Source organism: Pogona vitticeps, chromosome 7 (assembly GCF_051106095.1).
Source record: "Pogona vitticeps strain Pit_001003342236 chromosome 7, PviZW2.1, whole genome shotgun sequence".
In the NCBI taxonomy this organism is placed as follows: Eukaryota; Metazoa; Chordata; class Lepidosauria; order Squamata; family Agamidae; genus Pogona; species Pogona vitticeps.
In genome coordinates this window covers 32,425,750-32,443,493 of record NC_135789.1, presented here as the reverse complement: position 1 = coordinate 32,443,493, position 17,744 = coordinate 32,425,750, and the positions used below count along the sequence as shown (strand labels likewise).

General features: G+C 52.6%; 1 protein-coding gene across 1 annotated transcript; it reads right to left on the bottom strand.

The window, feature by feature from the left end:
* Positions 1–1,138: 1,138 nt before the first annotated feature.
* BLMH (bleomycin hydrolase) lies at positions 1,139–17,106 on the bottom strand. Its single transcript, XM_072978659.2, has 12 exons — positions 16,957–17,106; positions 15,315–15,512; positions 13,960–14,069; positions 12,732–12,873; positions 12,305–12,393; positions 11,385–11,477; positions 10,307–10,462; positions 9,539–9,697; positions 9,362–9,429; positions 8,784–8,901; positions 6,833–6,902; positions 1,139–2,131 (listed from the first exon to the last, which is right to left on the bottom strand). Exons 1-12 carry the CDS (start codon positions 16,967–16,969, stop codon positions 1,980–1,982), a joined length of 1,368 nt encoding a protein of 455 aa, XP_072834760.1. The 5' UTR covers positions 16,970–17,106; the 3' UTR covers positions 1,139–1,979.
* Between the last annotated feature and the right edge of the window lie 638 nt (positions 17,107–17,744).

The window sequence follows — 17,744 nt, the reverse complement described above, 5'->3', positions numbered from 1 at the left end:
CTCATTCAAAGTTCCATGCAGGTGCGTTTCCTCTTGAGCCAAACAGTGCTTGCATCATCACCCCAAGTCTCTTGAGGGGGCTGAGTGTTACCCTCCCACCCACGGCCTTTGACCGCAGCAAGACTTCTTTCCTCCTGGGGGTGGCAATCCACCCCACTCCCTGGCTTCGAACATTTGTTTCTGATTTTGCACAGCCTTGCTAAAGTTTGCTGCTGTTTAGCTCAGAAACATGTCAGCTGTCAGAGTGAGTTGTGATGACTTTCGTTTGTGAAACAAACAGACTATAGCAAACACTGACTGGGCTGCAAACAGACTTTGATGGGAGATTGGCCGTGTTTGTGTTTTTGTGTGTGTCTCTGTCTGTGTGTGTCTCTGTACTAGATAGTACAGAGCTGTTCTTTAGCTTTGAGGATTTTAAACTATTGTTTTCTTATGCTTACTTTATTTTTCCCTCTTTAATTTGTGGTCCCCCACTGCCACCCATGATGGATTATGTTTTCTTCTATTCTTTGCCAGTAGCCCTTCTGGTTGCCACCAACAGACGCAGCTCGTCCAACTACCTCTGACGGCCTGTGTTTCGCCCTCTCCAGTCTAAGGCCAGCATAGCCCGCACAGACGCACAGCTGCTCCCTCCAGGTTTCTGGCAAGGGGGGGGCATTAAGAGATTTCTAGCTAAAATCCTGTTGCACAGATCCACCTGGCCACAGAAGTGACATCACAGTCAGACAGCTGTTGATTAAAAACTTCTTTTTTTCCCCTGTTTCAGGGTGTGCACAGTTTCCATGCCATAAGGAGAAGTTGCGTACACCCCAAAACTGAAAATGGAAGTCTTTAATCAACAGCAATCTGCCACTGATGATGGCATCCTTCCTGTTGAACCTGCCTGAAATTAGATCAGATCAAAGGGCTCCTCTAGTCTAGCATCCTGTTCGCCCGTTGGCCGGCCAGATGCCTGAGCGACTGGCCTGCTGGCAGGAGAGGGAGTGTGCCCGCATTTCCCCATCACTTCTGGACAGCTGAATGACGAAAGCTAGGAGCCTTCCCTTGGCAAACTGGACAGCCTCTAGGCTCAGGGGATCATGTTTCCCAAGCCCGCCCGCCATCTTGTTGAGACTGATCCATCACAGGACATCCAGAGTTGTTATATTCAGCTGGTTGTATTTATTCAAACGCTCCATAGCACCACATAGTTCTCAACAGCATTTAAAGAAAATGCAGTTATTGGATTTTTTTGCTTTTTTTTCCTTTAAAAAAAAACATGTTTCACTGCGGAACTGGACATTCTTCAACGTATCTCGCAAAGCCATTTAAAAGCCTCATTCTGAGGTGGTGATAAACGAGATCCTGCGGTTTAAGTTCCTGCGTACAGCATTTCAAGGCGAAAGACTATTAATTCAGATCATTCCTCAGATGGAAAAAATGAAAGACAAAGACAGACGGAAGGTCCTGGCTAGAAACAAGACAGCAGCAATACCCTGAAGGTTATCCCTCTCCCCCCACCCCCCCCAAGGAAAAGCTCTCCCGGCTGCATCAAGCAGCTAACCTCGGAGTGGATGGCACAGACTCGATTCTCATGGTCTTGTTTCTATCTCACCCCATCCACGGCCGTCTTTTCTACACAACATTTGCACAAAAGAAGGACCTTTGAAGGATTTTAAAATAAGTGCAGTAATAAAAGAAGGTAAAGGATATTTAAAAAAGAAGAAAGGCTCACACCGGAATGGAAAAGCACACACATCAATGCAGGGCTGCCGAATAGCTTCACCCAGAGAGAAAGAAGAAAGAAGCTCTCCTTCCTCCAGAGACCCACAAAATAATCACTCCTGCAAATACGGGCACCTCGAGCTGGGGAGTCAGGCGTGGGGCCACTGGGCTTCAGCTCCTGGCCCTCCCTGTCCTCCCCAGTGCTTACGTCAAGGTTGACCAGAAGGAGGTGGGGATGGGTCCCCCTTTTCCCCTCAACATTAAAGAAAGAGAGTTCATTTAGCCAGAGCGCCCATGGGGTCCCACGCAGGCAGGACCACCGGCTCTTGCTCCATCACCGCCAGGACATCCTCGGGCACGTGCTTCTTGTCCACCACCACTTCGTAGACGTACTCGGAAAACCAGTCGTCCGTCATGATGAGGTAACCTGGAAAGGGAGTTGGTTAAACTCGGTGGGCCCACCAACGCAGTCTAGCTGGAGTGCAAGACTTTCAAAACGAGGAGCGAGAATTCACTCCCTCCTTGTTCTCCTAGAAACAGGATGGCTCCTGTCTCCCCTGCCCGGCTTCCCATTGAATATCTGCCCATGACTTCTTGAGGACAGGACACAGTCACTCTAGACACCCTGCTACCAATGGGGGCCACTTCTCCTATTCCTCTGTCTCCTTGGGTGCATCCACTCTTGTGTTTTCCAGTTACACCACCCATCCAGTTTCTGCCGGCAGGGTGTGATTACAGTTTTCTAGTCCTCATGGAATGCTTGAGGGCCCAGTGTGGTGTAATGGACAGAGCTCCGGACCAAGGCTCCAGAGACACGCAGGTTCTGCTGCCCGCTGAACTCTGGGGTCTTGGCAGAGCGGGAGCAGCAGTGAAGCCGCTCACTCCTTGGACATTTCTCTTTGAAACCCTGATTCGGATTGCTATAAGCCGGAGGCAGCTTTGACAGCACATGGCAAGGAAATGGGATCCTTATTTTCGCCAGTGTTCATTTCCCCAAGGATACGACTACAGTTTCTTACGACTTTCAGAATGATGGTGATAAACGATAAAGCTAATAGCCAAGTGCCTGCAATGATATAAATGGTGGAAGAAAGCAGCCTTTTCACAGGTTCTTGGACAAAAGGACATAAGACACGAGAGACTGAGGCCCCTTGTCTTAGCAGATGTTGATCGGAAGAGCATTGACAGCTCAGACGACTTCCAACCCCTTGATCTTTGAGCTGGTCTGCCACGTGAGCTCATGAAAACTATGGCGCAAATACTGTCCTTGGTTGGGTTTGGGTGCCTAGTGTGATTCTGGTAACTGCTTGTTCAGCTGATGTCTTACAAAGGGGGGGGGGAGGTAGGAACCCTTCTCTTGCTTCTCTAAAAAGCTGGGCGCCTTTTTAAGACAGCTCCCTGAGCTGGACCATCACACTCCTTCCTTGTATTGAATGCATTTGCGGCTTCTTACTGGGGTGCCAACGGTGCTGGCAGGTTTGCAGTGGGATGGGGGTTGGGGAGGTGGATGATTCAAGCTCAGCCTTCTTCCCCGCTCAGGTTCCTCCTCTTCCTCCTCCATTTCTTCGCAGAAGGATTCTCCCTTTCCAAAGAGCCCACCAAGAAGAGGACCAAGTTTCATTGGGAGAGGGGGAAATTAACTGGGGGGGGGGGGGGAAGAGAATGAAAGAGCTTCCTAAAAACATTTTTGGTGACCCCCCCCCCAGCCTTTGAGGAAAATCCTGAATAGCTGAGGGCACATCCATCTCGCTTCCTCCTGTGAAGACAAGAGAATGCAAACGCAGGAGAGGCGAGAGTGGGCCCAGAATGGGGGGGGGGGGTCAAAGGGCTGCCTGGCAGAGCCTCCGAGAGGTGGCTGGGAGGTGGGAAAGCACCAAGAAAACCCAGCCGGACCCGCTGGTGTGAAAGGGGAAGCGTTTCCTCCATCGCTCATCATCGGGCCCTCCGAAACAGCCCTCCGGGTCTAATCTCCGTGGGATGGTGTTGTTTCAGGCCATCCTCTCTCAAATCCTCTTTGGAGAGCTGGAGCTGGGCTTGTTATTTCAGTCCCTCCAGCCTCCTTGCCAACCCCTGGTTCCAAACCCAACATCCTCCTCCTCCCCCCTCTTCCTGAAACAAGGGGGCTGCCAGACCCGCTGGCCTGCCCTCCCTACAAAACACCCATGCCAAGAGCCGCCTGGACGATCTGATGCCCCCCCCCCCGAGGCCGAGGCGCCCAGCCGTCAGCGTTCACCGGGTTACAGCTAGGGGTTACGAAAGGATCCTGGCTCACAAATGTTTCCTGCCGGGAGGAGGGCTCCAGGAGACAGAGGAAGAAGGAGCTGGGGTTCTCTGAAGTCCAACATGTTGAACCAGGAAGTCCCCGAGACACTGAGAGAGAGACTTGGGCAAGGTGGAGCCAAAGCAACATTCTGCTCAACTCACACAGATGTGGTGCAGGAATTCTGATGGCCCCTGGCCCGCACTACAGGACTATTTGGGAGGATCCCTGACATGAGTTCCAATTCTGGGCTCAGAATTGAGAGCCTCACCTCATTTGCAACACCCTTAACAAAACACCAAAACCTGCTGTGTAAATCAGCGGTGGTATTGTCACTGGGGGCCACCCTGGGTAGGCTTCAACACAGGAATTGGAGGCCTGGGGAGAGCCCCACCGCCATCTGTTTCCCCTGACCCCCCTCCCCCGGTAGGAGTGCCAGCTACCACGCAGGAGAAACTACCAGCCGTGTGGCCTTTTTGCCTGGTTGGTAAGTGGTAGAAGGGAGTACAGTGGTGCCCCGCATAGCGACATTAATCCGTTCCGGATTAATCATCGCTATGTGAAAACATCGCTAAACGGAACGGAAAAACCCATAGGAACACATTAAACTTCGTTTAATGTGTTCCTATGGGGCCCAAACTCACAGTTCAGGGAAGATCCTCCATAGCGCTGCCATTTTCGCGCCCTCGGTAAGCGGGGAAACTGCGCGAAAATGGTTGCAGCGGCCGTTTTGGGCACCCGGCGGCTGTTTTGGAACCGCCGATCAGCTGTTTAAAAAACATTGCAATGCGAAGATCGGTAAGCGAAACGCTTACCGATCATCACAATGCGATGTTTTGCCCATTAAAACATTGCAATGCGATCGCATTAGCGATCTAAAAAAATAGATCGCTGTGCGGATTCGTCGTTAAACAGTGCACTCGTTATGCGAGGCACCACTGTACAGGGAAGAAAGGTTTGTCAGGAGCAGACCTGCAAGAGACCAGGGAGAAGAAAAGAGGAAGGGGAATCTGGTCGGCCGGAGGCAACACCATGGCACTAGGAAAGCGGCCTCCTCTCCCGTTCAGGACCCACAAGCGCACCCTCGGGGAAAGAGCAGCCCTTAAGGCTGAACAAACTGCAGTGGCGCTCAAAAAACTCAGACCGTGTCTGGCTGCCCCCAAGCAGGCTGGAAGAGGTCAACTCGGAGGCCTGCCTGTCATCATCACGTGGGCAGCTTGTGCCTTGTTATTGTCAAAAACCCTTGAAAGACTGATGTGGTGATTAAGAGCAGGGGTGGGGGTGGGGGCAAAGGCTTTTAATTTTTGGTCTACGTGCGCTTTGACGGCCAGAGTGACTTGGGATTTTAGAGCGCTCATAAAACCGATGGGTAAACGAATGGCTAAAAATAGGGGAGTGTGTTGACCTCGACTTAGATGTGTGCGTGTGTGCACGGCGGGTTAGGGAGAAGCCCACCTGGGCGCCCGGCTCATTCATGCAATTTTGGCTGGCGCTGCCCTTGTTGTCCTGGGAAGAGCATGCAGTTGTTATGAAAACAGAAACGCCTCCTCTCGGAGATACTCTGTGTGCAGACGTGTCTCTCTCTCTCTCTCTTTCTGGAAGGCCGGGATGAAACCCATCAGATCAAAAGCTGGAATTTTTAGACACCTCATTGCCCGAAGGGTCTCAGTGACTCTGAGAAACAGGACTTGCTTTTACACCCTAGGATCAAATCATACAAATGTGACATCTGACCTAAACACTGGCCAGTGCTCGGCCCAATCTGAGCCCTCTTCCTAAGCAACCTCGGGAGAGAGGAAGCCCAGCTGTCTCCAGAACTGGCAGGCCTTGCGGTTCAAAAAGGGAGCGTCAAGGGAGCGCCCTTGATGCACGTGGGGGTGATCTCTGTGTGTGTGCGTGTGTGCCAGTAAGAGGGGAGAGGATGACACAGGGCAGGCAAGGCTTTGGGAAACACGACCTCAGTTTATTAGCAGTGTCATCACTTAATCAAAGCGGAGGTTTGCAGATCTGCGCTTTGGGCCTCGATCTTCCAGAGTGCTCCCTGGGTGACTTAGCTTTGGAAACCTGTGGGAGACTTTGTTGTTCAATTTGGTTTTTGGGATTAAGATTCTGGAGGTGCTGCACTTGGGCCGCCATCGCTGTCCCACATCAAGTCAGGCCGCCGTCCCTCTAACTTAGTCCTGTCTACGTTGAGGGGAGGAAGAAGGCCTGCGGGCTGCTGTGGGTTCTTGGGACTCTAGAGCCATCATCCGTTCCAGCTTAAGGCAGCCAGTCACCCAGGACGGAAGGAGATGCCCTTGCCTATTCCGGAGGACCATCGGCTCCCCTTCCCTCTGCCAGACGGATCGGCATCCTCTTTGCTGATGGAGCCGAGATGCTGCAGTTCTAACGCAAGCAGCTGCTAGAGAGCACCCATTTCCCTTGCCTTCCCTCTCTTCGGGTCTGGAGGAGAGCAACAACGAACGGCCACCCCTCCCAAGAACGGTTTCCAAAAAAGGCTAATGAACTTATCCACACAAAATGCGATTACATCAGGATCGTAAGGAATGCAGCCCAATTAATGCATCTGCGCACAGGCTACTTTCGGCTCCCTCTCAGCCTCAAAACCCAACCCAGGAATTCTCTAATCTCTGCCCTCAACAAAGGGACGTGGTGTAGAGAGAGACACGCCAGAGAAACGGCTCTCCGCAAGCCTTTCACTTAGGTGGCAGACTGGGGGCAAGGGGAGCAAAGCCCCCCCCAGATGTGGAGGCACCCCTGGGAAGAAAGGCACGGTCGCTGTGTGACAAGCATTTCAGAAAGGTGGTCACCGGAAGGAAAAAAGCGTGGAGGAACCGTTGCTCCTCTCAGATAATCCCCCTGCATTACCTTTATTCCCACGGTCTTCGCCCCACGAGTTTTCCACACGCCATTTTTCAAAGGCGTCGCCTTTGTCTTCCTAGCGGGGAGAAAAAAAACAAACAAACGCAGGTACAGTGAGAGAAAGCTCCCCCTTTTATTAGCACCCCTCTGAACTCCTCGGTTACAAGTCCTTCTGTCCTAAAAGGCATGAGACGCCCTTCCCGCTTCTTTCGTGGGCACTTAGGAAGGGCCAGATGGGCACCACATTGAAACCAAAGGTAGCAGCTGGTTCCTTCCTTCGAGTCCTCCTTTGGGCGCTCCCACCTAAAGCTTACTCTCCTGCCCGCCATGAAAAAAAAGGTTAATTTTGCAAGCCACTGGCAAGTTCTCTTCAGCACAAAAGCGACCACCTGAGATTCCGTGACCGGCTTGGGAAAGGAGTGATGGAAAGAATGGATGGAGGTTCCAACCCAGGTAGAGCTGGGAAGGGCCTCCTCCCCCTCCTCCCCCTCCGAAACCCCACTGAGCCATTTTTGCCAATCAACGGGGGGTTGGGGGGGGGCAGTGAGGATCCAAACGGAACAGGGGCCTAAGTCAGCAAGAGACACTTCACAAAGTCCTAATGAAACGTAAAGCTTGGAGCGCGCACCCACTCAGTGGGCCTGGAACGAGGCCGGAAAGAAAAGCATTTCCAGCGAAATGGGCTTGTGGAGACAACGGGTGTGATGCACCCAACCCCCTGCTTCCGTCTGCCCGGCACCCTGTCTGGGTTTGAAATCCGCAAGACCTAACTTGGAGGTAACAACATGAATAATCACCTTAGAACTGCAAAGCTGGAAGGGGCGTCCATTGGATTATTGAGCCCAGCCCTTGTCAAGAAGGCACCGTGGGGGAGTCAAACCCACCACCGCTGGCTCCCCCAGCCAGAGACCTAAACCACCGAGCGACCCATCTATTCACAATGTCATCAGCCAGGAGCCTGTCACATTTCAGCCGACTGCTCTGGCTAACATGAGCCCTTTCTACAGAGGTTCAGCCTCAAGGAGTGCCTGGATCGACCTCAAGCCAGCTGGGGACGGGCGGCGAGGTGGAATCCCGCAAGGCTTGACTGGGATTCCGTTTCCACCTCTCCAAATGGATCCAATGACATCTGACTTTGTTTCAGTGTCAACAAAGATTAAATGTCCCGGTGGGAGAAAAGAAAATTAAATCACAGCGGAAGTCAAAAACTGTGCGACTGATATTAAAAAACAAAAAAAAAAAACCAGCCGCCACTATGTAATACCTGTCTTTAGGTTTAAAGGAGCTTTCAGCAGACCTTGTCAAATCTGTCCCGATGGCTAAAACATGCAGACATTAAGGTTTTTCAATCTCTGCTTAACTTTTGAGGCCAAAGAACCCTTTCCCAAATGTTGGGGTGTCTACCGCTGGCAAAAGAGAGCAAAATGGAGAGGGCTGCACACGATTCGGAATTCCCTCTAGAAAGGATGCTAGCTTTTTTTTTAAAGGCAAATTCATGGAGCAGAAAGGGGCTCTCTGTGAGAGCAAAGAGCGCTACTAGCTTCAGGACCTGAAAGAGTAGATCAGGGAATGAGCCTGGGGGGAGCTGGGATGTGGCTCATCTCCAGTTTGAGAGCTTCACTCTGGAGCACCCAGCGGCCCACTGGAGAAACAGGTTGTACTTCTTTCTTTCTTTCTTTCTTTCTTTCTTTCTTTCTATCTATCTATCTATCTATCTATCTATCTATCTATCTATCTATCTATCTATCTATCTATCTATCTATCTATCTATCTATCTATCTATCTATCTATCTTCTACTCTGCTTTGCTCCTGTATGGGGGCACGAGGCGGCTTACAAAGGTTGGACTCGAGAGGCCTCCTTTGGCCTAGCCCAGATTCAAAGGTCTTCAGACATAATGTTATCATTCTGCAAATATCCCTGGATCAGAGAAACATAGTCCATCTCTGGAAACCTACCTTCTCTGTGAAGGCCGTAATGACCATGGCGTGGGTCATCAGGGAGTCCCCAAAGATCAGCCGTTCGTCCTTTTTCAGATTCTTGACCGACACGCCAAATACCAGCTTGTGATTATATCTGCAAAGATGAAATAGACAACCGTAGCAATTCAGTGCTGGTGGGCGAGTGAACTGGCTCTGTTTAGAACGAGCCCCAATTTCCTAGCTTGGAGTAGGAACTGAGAAGAATTTTGCAGGATCACAGCAGAGATACAAGCAGTAGTGCTGATGAATTATTGCTCAGTTAATTGAGTTTTACATTTATTAAACTGGTAAGTTAGTAAACGTCACTTCGAACGGCTGAAAAAGACTGCAGTCCATTAACACAATTTGAACAGTTACAATGGATTTCCCTGCCTTGTTTTTTAATGGCTTAAGTAATGCATTTATTTTGAACGAATTAAAAATAATGGATCTTCAACCTGCTGCTGAAACTTTGAACAAATTCGAGCAATGGATTATTCTGAGGCTCTTGGTCATGTTGAAGCTCTTTAAAACAAATTATTTTGAAGCGTACTTGGGTCTTCCACAACACTTACATATTCATATCGTTTATGCCGAGCTTGCTATTGAAGTATTTTCCAACATCACAGCCAAACCACACAGCCTAAAGATGGGAGAAAAGAGAAACGGATGGTCCCAGCCCTCTGCAAAAGCAAACAGAACTGGAGAACAGAAGGTGACCTAGGAGAGACGAGAAGGCCAACGGGTCTCACCTCTCCATCCCGGATGGAAGATGCTGCCACCTTTTTCAGGAGCTCAATTGGCTGATTGTTGTAAAGGGTCTTCCTCCCTCCAACCATGTTACCAAGGTACTCCACCGTATACAGTCTGTAGTACTCGTTCTTGGGCCGAGGGTCATTGACCAAGCAAATCTGTAAGTCAAAATTATAGAGATCACTGGAAGGCCAGTATCCTTCTAGACACTCGAGTCCTCTCGCTCTGCTGGATTGCCACCCCAAGTGAAACAGCATGAATGCTCTCAGTCGTGGCAAAGAAATAATCATGCCACTGGGGAAGTCCTCCATGGGGCAAGAGTGGAGAGGGACATCTCTGGCAGGTCTCCAGCATCTGCTTTTCAGGTGCAAATGGTCCCCGAACACAGAGGCTCCATTTAGATATTGTGGCTGATCAATCCCCAAGCCCACCTGATCCAGAGGAGATGACGCGACCCCAAGGAAAGGGAGGTGGGTTTGACTTCAGCCCTCAGCCGTGTGCCTTTTGGAAAAGTCTGCAGGCCCTTCCTGGGGCCGCAACCCTGGTGGACGCGCCAAGGGGAGAACGAGGGGCTGAAAGAGCCTTAGAAGACCAGTCCCGCAAGAAGAGGGCAGAGCAGCAAGGTGGCCTTGCTTGAAGAAAAGATGGGGACCGCAAGGGCTTCGCGACTCATCCCAGGTATTTACAAAGAGCCTCCCCCCCCCACGCCGCCCGAAAGCCTGTCACGGATTGTCTACAGGGGGCCTTAGCTTCCTGCATCGCCCAACCTTGTCTTCCATGTTGAAGACGGGCTTGACGTGTTCCTTGTAGAATTGGAGCGGGGAGATGGGCCCGATTCTGTGGTAGTTCTTCTCCTTGTCGTAGAACTCCCAGGTGAACGTCTCTGGAGGACTCCCCAGGCAGATGGTGACCACCCTGAACACCTGGCGGGAGAGCGGGGGGGGGGCATAAAAAGGCAAATGAGAACCCCATCTGTTTGAATCGGCTGCCAGGCGCGAGTTCCGAGGACCTTTGACCACGGCTTAAAAGCCCCAGCCTAATGTGGCGTATCTCTGATGCTGCTATGCAGAGTTCTCGCAACCGGTGTGGAGTTCAGAATTAACCATTGGGAGCCAAGTGGCGTGAGCCGAAACGAAAAAGCCAGGAGGGGGGAAAAGGAAAGAAATAAATCCAGCTACCAGCCATTTCCTTCTGTTGTACAATAAAAGCAAGAGGGAGTAAAGTAGAACCAGACGGAGGCTATCAAGCTGGAACTCTGGTGAACCTTTGCCACCGTCCCCAGTGAGGAGAGGGTCTGGGAGCCGTGCGTTGAGCCCATGCCGGCCGGAAAGCCCCCGCCCCCGATGGCTGGGGGCAGGAAGGGCATTGGGTGAGGCCAGGGCCAGCGGTCCCAGCGGTCTCCCCTCTCCTGCTCAGGCAGCCAGGAGGAAGGACAGGAGGAACAGCAGTGGGAGGTTTGGAACAACCCGAGAGCAGCTGGCCCCGGCCAAGCCCCCAAAGCAGGGCTTCTGATTTCACCTGCCCGGGGCTACAAGCGGAGGGCTCCGGGCATTGCCCCGGAAGTTAAAGCAGATGAGAGAACCGCAGTTGGCGGGCACGGGGCCCCTAAACACAAGGAGTCCCAGCGCGTGTGGCCAAGAGGATCCGTGCCGTACCCGGTCTCGAGCTGCCCTCTAGTGCAGAAACCACGTCCCTGCAATGCGGCCGGCACAGAGCAAGGGGCTGTGGCAAGCAGGGCCAGGCGTCATGTGAGCGGCAGTCACACTGAGAGCAAACACAGATATTTTTTTTGGAGGGGGTTGAGGAAGAGACCCATTTCTCCCAACCGCTGAACAGGGACCTCACCTCCTCGATCATGGTGTCCACAGCCCCGCAGAGCTCCTCCTTGTTGCAGCCGGTTTCTACCATATTTCTGATCCGGAGACAATATTCCCGCATCTGTTTGGTAAAGCAAAGAGAGGGGCTGGTTGGAAGCAAGGAGTCATCCTTTGGGAATGGCTGAACCAGCCCCGGCTGGGGCCGGCCCCTTTTCAGGAGGCCCCGTGCTCCCCGACAAGAGGCCGAGGCCACAGATGCTCATTTCTGCAAGCAGGGCCATGCGCCGTTTTTGGAAAAAGGAAGCACGTGAAGAATCAACCTTCGCCAGGTATCCAGGATGAGGAAGGGCCGTTCTGAAACGTGGGCTCCTGCACACGGTTAAAGACCTGCTGGAGGTGGCCCTTCTCTGTCTCCAGTCACTGAGAGCTGAACGCGACATGGAGGGGGTGGAGAAAGTTTTCTCAGTTGTTGCACCTTGGGCGTATAATCCCCTCCCCTCCGAAGTCGGACTAGGTCAAGTGCTGCCCCGTTTTTGGACCTCGAGATAAAACCCGGGCCTTACTTTGCTTTTCGGTCTACTGGAATGTGGGATATTTCAGTTGTTTTAAAGTTGTTGCTACATTCTGAAAAATCTTCCATTGCAGGAAGGACTGAAAATATTTTAATCATAAATCTAGCTAGGGTATATTCTAGCATTGGATCCCTTGTAAGGCTTGTAAAGGACCCCGGCTGTCTTTCCTGGATACGAAGACTGCTAAAAATATGCATATGGCTACTCAGATTTTACAGGCTCGTTTGCACATCAGTGCTTAAGCAAAAAACAAGCGTGCAGGTCAGAGATTCTACTCTGCAAAACCCATCGCTGGCTGTGAGAAAGATTTCCCTGCCCAAAGTTTCAGAGGCGCCAGCTGTTCCCACTTGCGCAGAACACACCCTTCTTTCATTACCTTGTGGTTCAGGATCTCATTCATCCGCCTGGAGGCCTCGGTGGTGTACGATTCCGGGTACAGCTTCTTGGGAACAAGGCCATATTTTTCTGAAAAAGAGCACCTGTCCATTATTCGCTGGAACCAGAGAGGTACAAAAGAGATCGTTCCGCCTTCTGCACGCACAAGATTGCCATCGGGCTGCGCCAGGGAAGCGGGGAAAGGGCATAGTGGCCAGGTGGGGTGAAGCGGCCTCTAATCTTCTCTGCTCTGCTTCTCTCCGCCCTTTGTTTTTGGCATGAGATATATATGAGAATATACTGGGACTGAGACGGAGAGCCCAGTGAGACAGGGAAGCCCACACAAGCCAAATAAAGGGTGCTGCTCTCTGGGTTTGGGTCAGCTTCCCAAGCGCTTGAGGCCGAGACGAAACCGGGGTCTTTCTTACCAATGAGGTTCACCAGCATGTCCCACTGTCCACCATCATTGCTGGGATTGGCGAGCAGGAATTGCACCAGCCGGCCATCAACGGGCTCCTTCTTCTGCGCTGTCTCCACATACGCATGCAAGAAGTAGTAGCAGCGCTCCACCTGGGAAGTCAACATCCACCAGGATCCGGGTTAGGAAGCAGGATTGCGGAACTTTGCTAGGCTTCCCCCCCCCCAAGACCTCCGCCTGCGTTCTGATCCTTGCCTCCTTGTCTGCTAAGAACGCAAGTCCTCTGGGACCGTGTTTGACATACTGGGGAGGGAGGTGTCTTTAAACACGGGCCACGGGCCCTACCCCTGCTTCACTGCGCGCGCCCCCCCCAATCCGCTCTTGTTGGCTGGTGTCTTAATGGCCCTGAATCAGTTGCCTCTGAGAATCTCACAGCCCGGGCCGGCCCTGCCGTGAGGCAGAGTGGATCAGCGGCCTCAGGGAAAAGACACTATAAAGGCAAGTGAGGTGGCACTCCAGAGTGGCAAACCCATCCATGATTCACTCTCGGATGCCTGTCGTTCCTTGTGTTTTGTTTGTTTTAACTGGTAGAGAATGGGTTTCAAAATAACTGGGATGGGGTTCAGGCAGAAGTTGGAAAGAGGCTTCTTTGGGACCCAACTCTCAGAATCCCCCGAGGTATCCAGCCTGTGGTAAGCTTCTCCAAATGCTGACTTTTAAGGCGCTTTTTACACCTCAACTTGAGCCGACGGGCCGGCTTCCTCTGAATGTTTGGTAAACATCCTCTTTCATCACTGTATGCCTCTTCTAACATTACCAGAGAATCAGGAAACCCTTCCCCACCCCTTCTTCCTCCCCCTTTCCCCGTCTTTTGCAATTTTAAAACCATACAAATAACAATCTGTATTCTGATTTGTGCAGATGGCAAGCAGATTGCCCCATCTTTTTATGCCTAAAGGTAATTGCAGTAATTATGGGTGGCCAGATTGGAAACATGGCCAGAACTGAGCTCATCAAACTACAAGGAGCTCAATGCAGCCTTCGACCACCGGACCCCTTTTCCAGCAGTTTTGGGCCACGACTCCCAGAACCCCCTTTCTCAGCCAGTTAGGCATTCTTGGAGTTGCAATCCGCCTGTCACTGTGGTTTCTGAACCGCGAGGAGTGTGTTCTCCAGACAGCTCGTTCTCCCCCTCCTTCCCCCCCCCCAACAAAAGACCTGCCCGGTGGAATGCACACCTTGTCCCAGAAGAAGAGGTACGCCTGGCTGAACTCGAACTCCTCGACGTTGAACTTCTTCATGAACGGGAGGCGGATCACATTCAGGCACGAGAAGATCCAGCAGCGTCCTGAGGGACAGAAGAGCACAGGAGGGATGAGCGGGGGGGGGGGGGAGGACAGCGGAACAGAAGGACTGCCTCCTCCCACCATCTCTCCGAGGAGAAGGCAAAGCTAAAGGACCCACACGCCTGGCAGTACCTCAGGTCCTCATTCTTCTCCGTGGACAAAGGGGTCTGCAAAAGCTTCCCCCGCCCCCCGCCCCAGGGATAGACATTGGTTGGCGATTCCAACCCAACCTCCAAACCTTTTCCAGAAACAGCTGGGAATTCTCTCCTTGGCCATCATCCACATCCCTTCGATCTAACTCACAATGGTCTACACTGGATCTAGGCAGGTCTCTCCTGGATCTCAGGCAACACACGGACCTGGAGAGCCTCTCCCTGCAACAGCACGTGCTCTGCTGTGGTACAGTGGCAAGGTAAGAGTCTAGTCCTCATGATCCTAAAGAACCGTTTGACTGAAACAGACACGCAGGAAGGAGGTTTGCCACAACCCAGGCCACCGGTCCACTTAACTCATGGTCGATGTGGCAGAAATAGCTTCCTCTGGTTGGCCTTTTTCCTCGGGGGAGAAAACGGATGAAGTGTTTCATTTCTGTAAAAGGCCTTTCCCTTTGTTACGTGCTGTCCAGTTGGAACTGTCTTATAGCAACCTTAATAGGACTTTTAAAGGAAGTGAGGCATTCAAGATCCACACCCCCAGTGAACTCCTGTAGCTGAGCAGGGATTTGAAACCAGTTCTAGTACATCACTCTACACCACCCTGGTGGTTATTATTCCTATATCCTTCCCCCTATTTTTTTTAAAAGGGGGGGGCAACCCTTCTGAGCAGTCCCATGGGCTCTATTGTCTCATGGAAAGATACAGGTTAAAAAAAACTTCTACACCATCCCAAAACCCTCTGGGTACTCTTGGGCTGCTAGTTCTAATCTCTCTTCCGGTCTGAGCTACCTCGCAGGAGTGTTGTGGCGATGGTAGGGAGGAGAGCTACACAGGGCACCTTGAATTTGCCCGAGGGAAGGCAGAATAGAAGAGCCACCCAGACAGACGTCAATTAAATGAAGATTGGCTTTTTGAGGACTCCTTTGGGCTTGATCATGACAATCAGGAAGGATACGAGGCGGATTGGGGGGGGGAAGCATGTTCTGACTTGGCAGAGCTGCGAGGAATCCTCACACAGGAAACGTGCCTTCGCTACCATGGTTAAGAAAACGTCACGGGGCAATCCCGAGAGCGACCGAGGCGGCCCATTACCTGAGTTCTTCTGATTGGTGACGGGCTTGCCCTCGGCAGGTATCGCGTGCTGGAAGACCTGGAGCGTGTCCTGAACCACACCCCGCTCCAGGCACACCTCCAGCGGATCAGCGGCGGAGGCAACATTCTGCGCCAACAGGTACCGGGGCTCGGCTTTCAGGTTTTGGCTGAAACTTTCGATCTTTTTCAGGGACAACCCTGTCAAAACAAAAGCGGAAATGACAAAAAAAGAGAGAGTCAGAAGCACGTGGTTTTAGGAACATCACTGAAAACTCACATGGTATACATTTCAGCAAATACATGGCCTGGAAAGGCAGGAGAGTCCGTGCCAGGGAATTGCGGATATCCTGGTTATGACGCAAGGAATATATTCTGTATATTCTCAGAGGCAATCTTACTCTACAGCTTGACTGCTTTCTCTTCCTCGTTTCAAAGTGCTTTTCACATACAGTACAGGGTTTGTGGGCTGACCTTGCTGTAAACCATCCTCCTGTTTTATTATTATTATTATTATTTGCACTGCTTGCCTAACAGTTTTGAGGGGGGAGGGGTTAAAAACATTTGCAATGATGATAATTGACAACAATTTTGAGAGTAAAATCTAGGATTTAGAACCAGTTCTGGGAAGATGCTACACTCCTAAGAGTGTTTGCGATCTCCTTCGTTTTTAATCACAGAAACAGTAGAAAATAGAAACATCAGTATTTTAAGAAACGGCTCGGGTAAATATACACCTGCCCTGAAGAGGAGACGGCAGGGCAGCCCCATACGAAATGGGCAACTCTAGGTAAACCTTTTGGGTCCCTCCTTGGCTGGCACTTGCTCTCCTGAAATTGCTCTTTGTGGGTGTTCGGCGCTCCTGCCCTGATCCGTGCTCATAATTACTCCCTGCTGAACAAAGCTTTGCCCTGTGCCAAAGACATGTCTGCTAGGCCTGCGTCGTCCTGCTCCAACGCGCGCTCATCCCCACCTGCCAGGCTCTGGGAACCCAGAGAGGGGCTTCTCTTTAAAATACAGACATTGGGCACCCATCTCCCAAAGATGGAGGGGCTCCTGCTTGCCCTATTCATGCATTTATTGTCCCAGCTTTCTTTATGGGTGAAGGCAGAGAACTCTGCACATCCCCCGAAGCACTCTTGTCTACTAGCACCAAAGAGGGATGCCCACATCTGAAAAACAGACAGAGGGGTGGGAGACTCCGAACTCTGCAGCTCAGCCCCTCACCCCCACCTCCAGTCCCTCTTCGTATCACCAACTCTGACCAGCCAGTAGTGGCAGGAGAGCCCTCTGCACATGCTCAGCGACCAGGCGATGCCTAGGAAGAAGGGAAGGCGGGCGCTGACCAACAGGTGCGGGGCCCCGATCCTAGTTCCTCCCGGGACCCAAGCTGGGAGGGAGGAGGCGCTCTGCATATGGCCAGAGGCGCACTCGTGTCCCGATCCCGTCGTCCTTCCAGTGAGGGGGAGAGAGAGCGCGAGGGGAGATCGGGGGAGGGGGGGCTGCTTAGGGCTGCCCCTCGGTGCCCCCCCCCCCGCAAGTAATGCGAGCGCCCCTCTCCCCGATCCCCACCCCAGGCTGCCCCCCTCTCTTGTTCCCACGGCAACGCTCCCCCCTCCCTTCCCCTCCCCTCCGGGGCACCCACCTGGGTCGCTCATGGCGAGTCCTTCGGGGGAGGAGGAGGCGGAGGCGGCCGCAGCCCCACCGAGAGCAGGCAGCGAGAGAGGAGAGAGTGAGCCGGGCAGCGGCGCCGGAAGCGGCTCTTTATACGGCCTCGGAAACAGGAAGTGGCTCCTGGACGGCGGGCGGGGAGGGACAAGCTGCGTGCGGGCGGTCGCGCATCCCGAGCTCTCTCCCCCGCCCCGTCCTCACGTGCCCTCCTTGGCGGCGCGTTTGGAGGCCAAGCCGGGCCGGGAGCCCTGCTCGTCGGCTTTGCAGCGCCAGAGACTACGTACTCCCCCCCCCCTTTGCTAAAATAAGAACTAACGAAAGTTGCTTGTTTTGACTACACGATCCTGAATCCTCTGTCTTTCCCCCTCCCCCGGTCGGGGGATTCTGGGTGTTGTAGTCCGCAAATCCCCTCGCTTTCACTGGCTCTGTGATTTGATCCTCCGTGTCCCCTGGGGGAGCAGCTCGGCTCCCGATTCCCCGGGGGGGGGTTGGCGGAGAGGTGGAGACTAGTGGTCGGAGGGCAGGGCTAGGACGGGCGGGTGGGGGTGGCCGAGACCCACGCCTGCCACTGAGCCACGAGACACACGGGGGGGGGGGGTCGGTGGGGGGGGTCGGGGGTGGCCTCGGGCTTCTCAGCAAGGCCTACCCTGCAGGGTGGCTGTTGTAGATTCAGTGGGGAGACCAGGAGCCAGGGCTTCACCTCCTACAGCATATCCTTCCATTAAGGCTATGCACGATTCTGGGCAGTTTACAGTTAAAAGA

Excerpts from the sequence above, each read along its gene's own strand:
- BLMH (XM_072978659.2), bottom strand. Across the intron at positions 12,394-12,731 it reads CATGCTGGTGAACCTCATTG|AAAAATATGGCCTTGTTCCC; the intron begins GTAAGAAAGACC and ends GCTCTTTTTCAG. Across the intron at positions 11,478-12,304 it reads ATGAGATCCTGAACCACAAG|ATGCGGGAATATTGTCTCCG; the intron begins GTAATGAAAGAA and ends TTTACCAAACAG.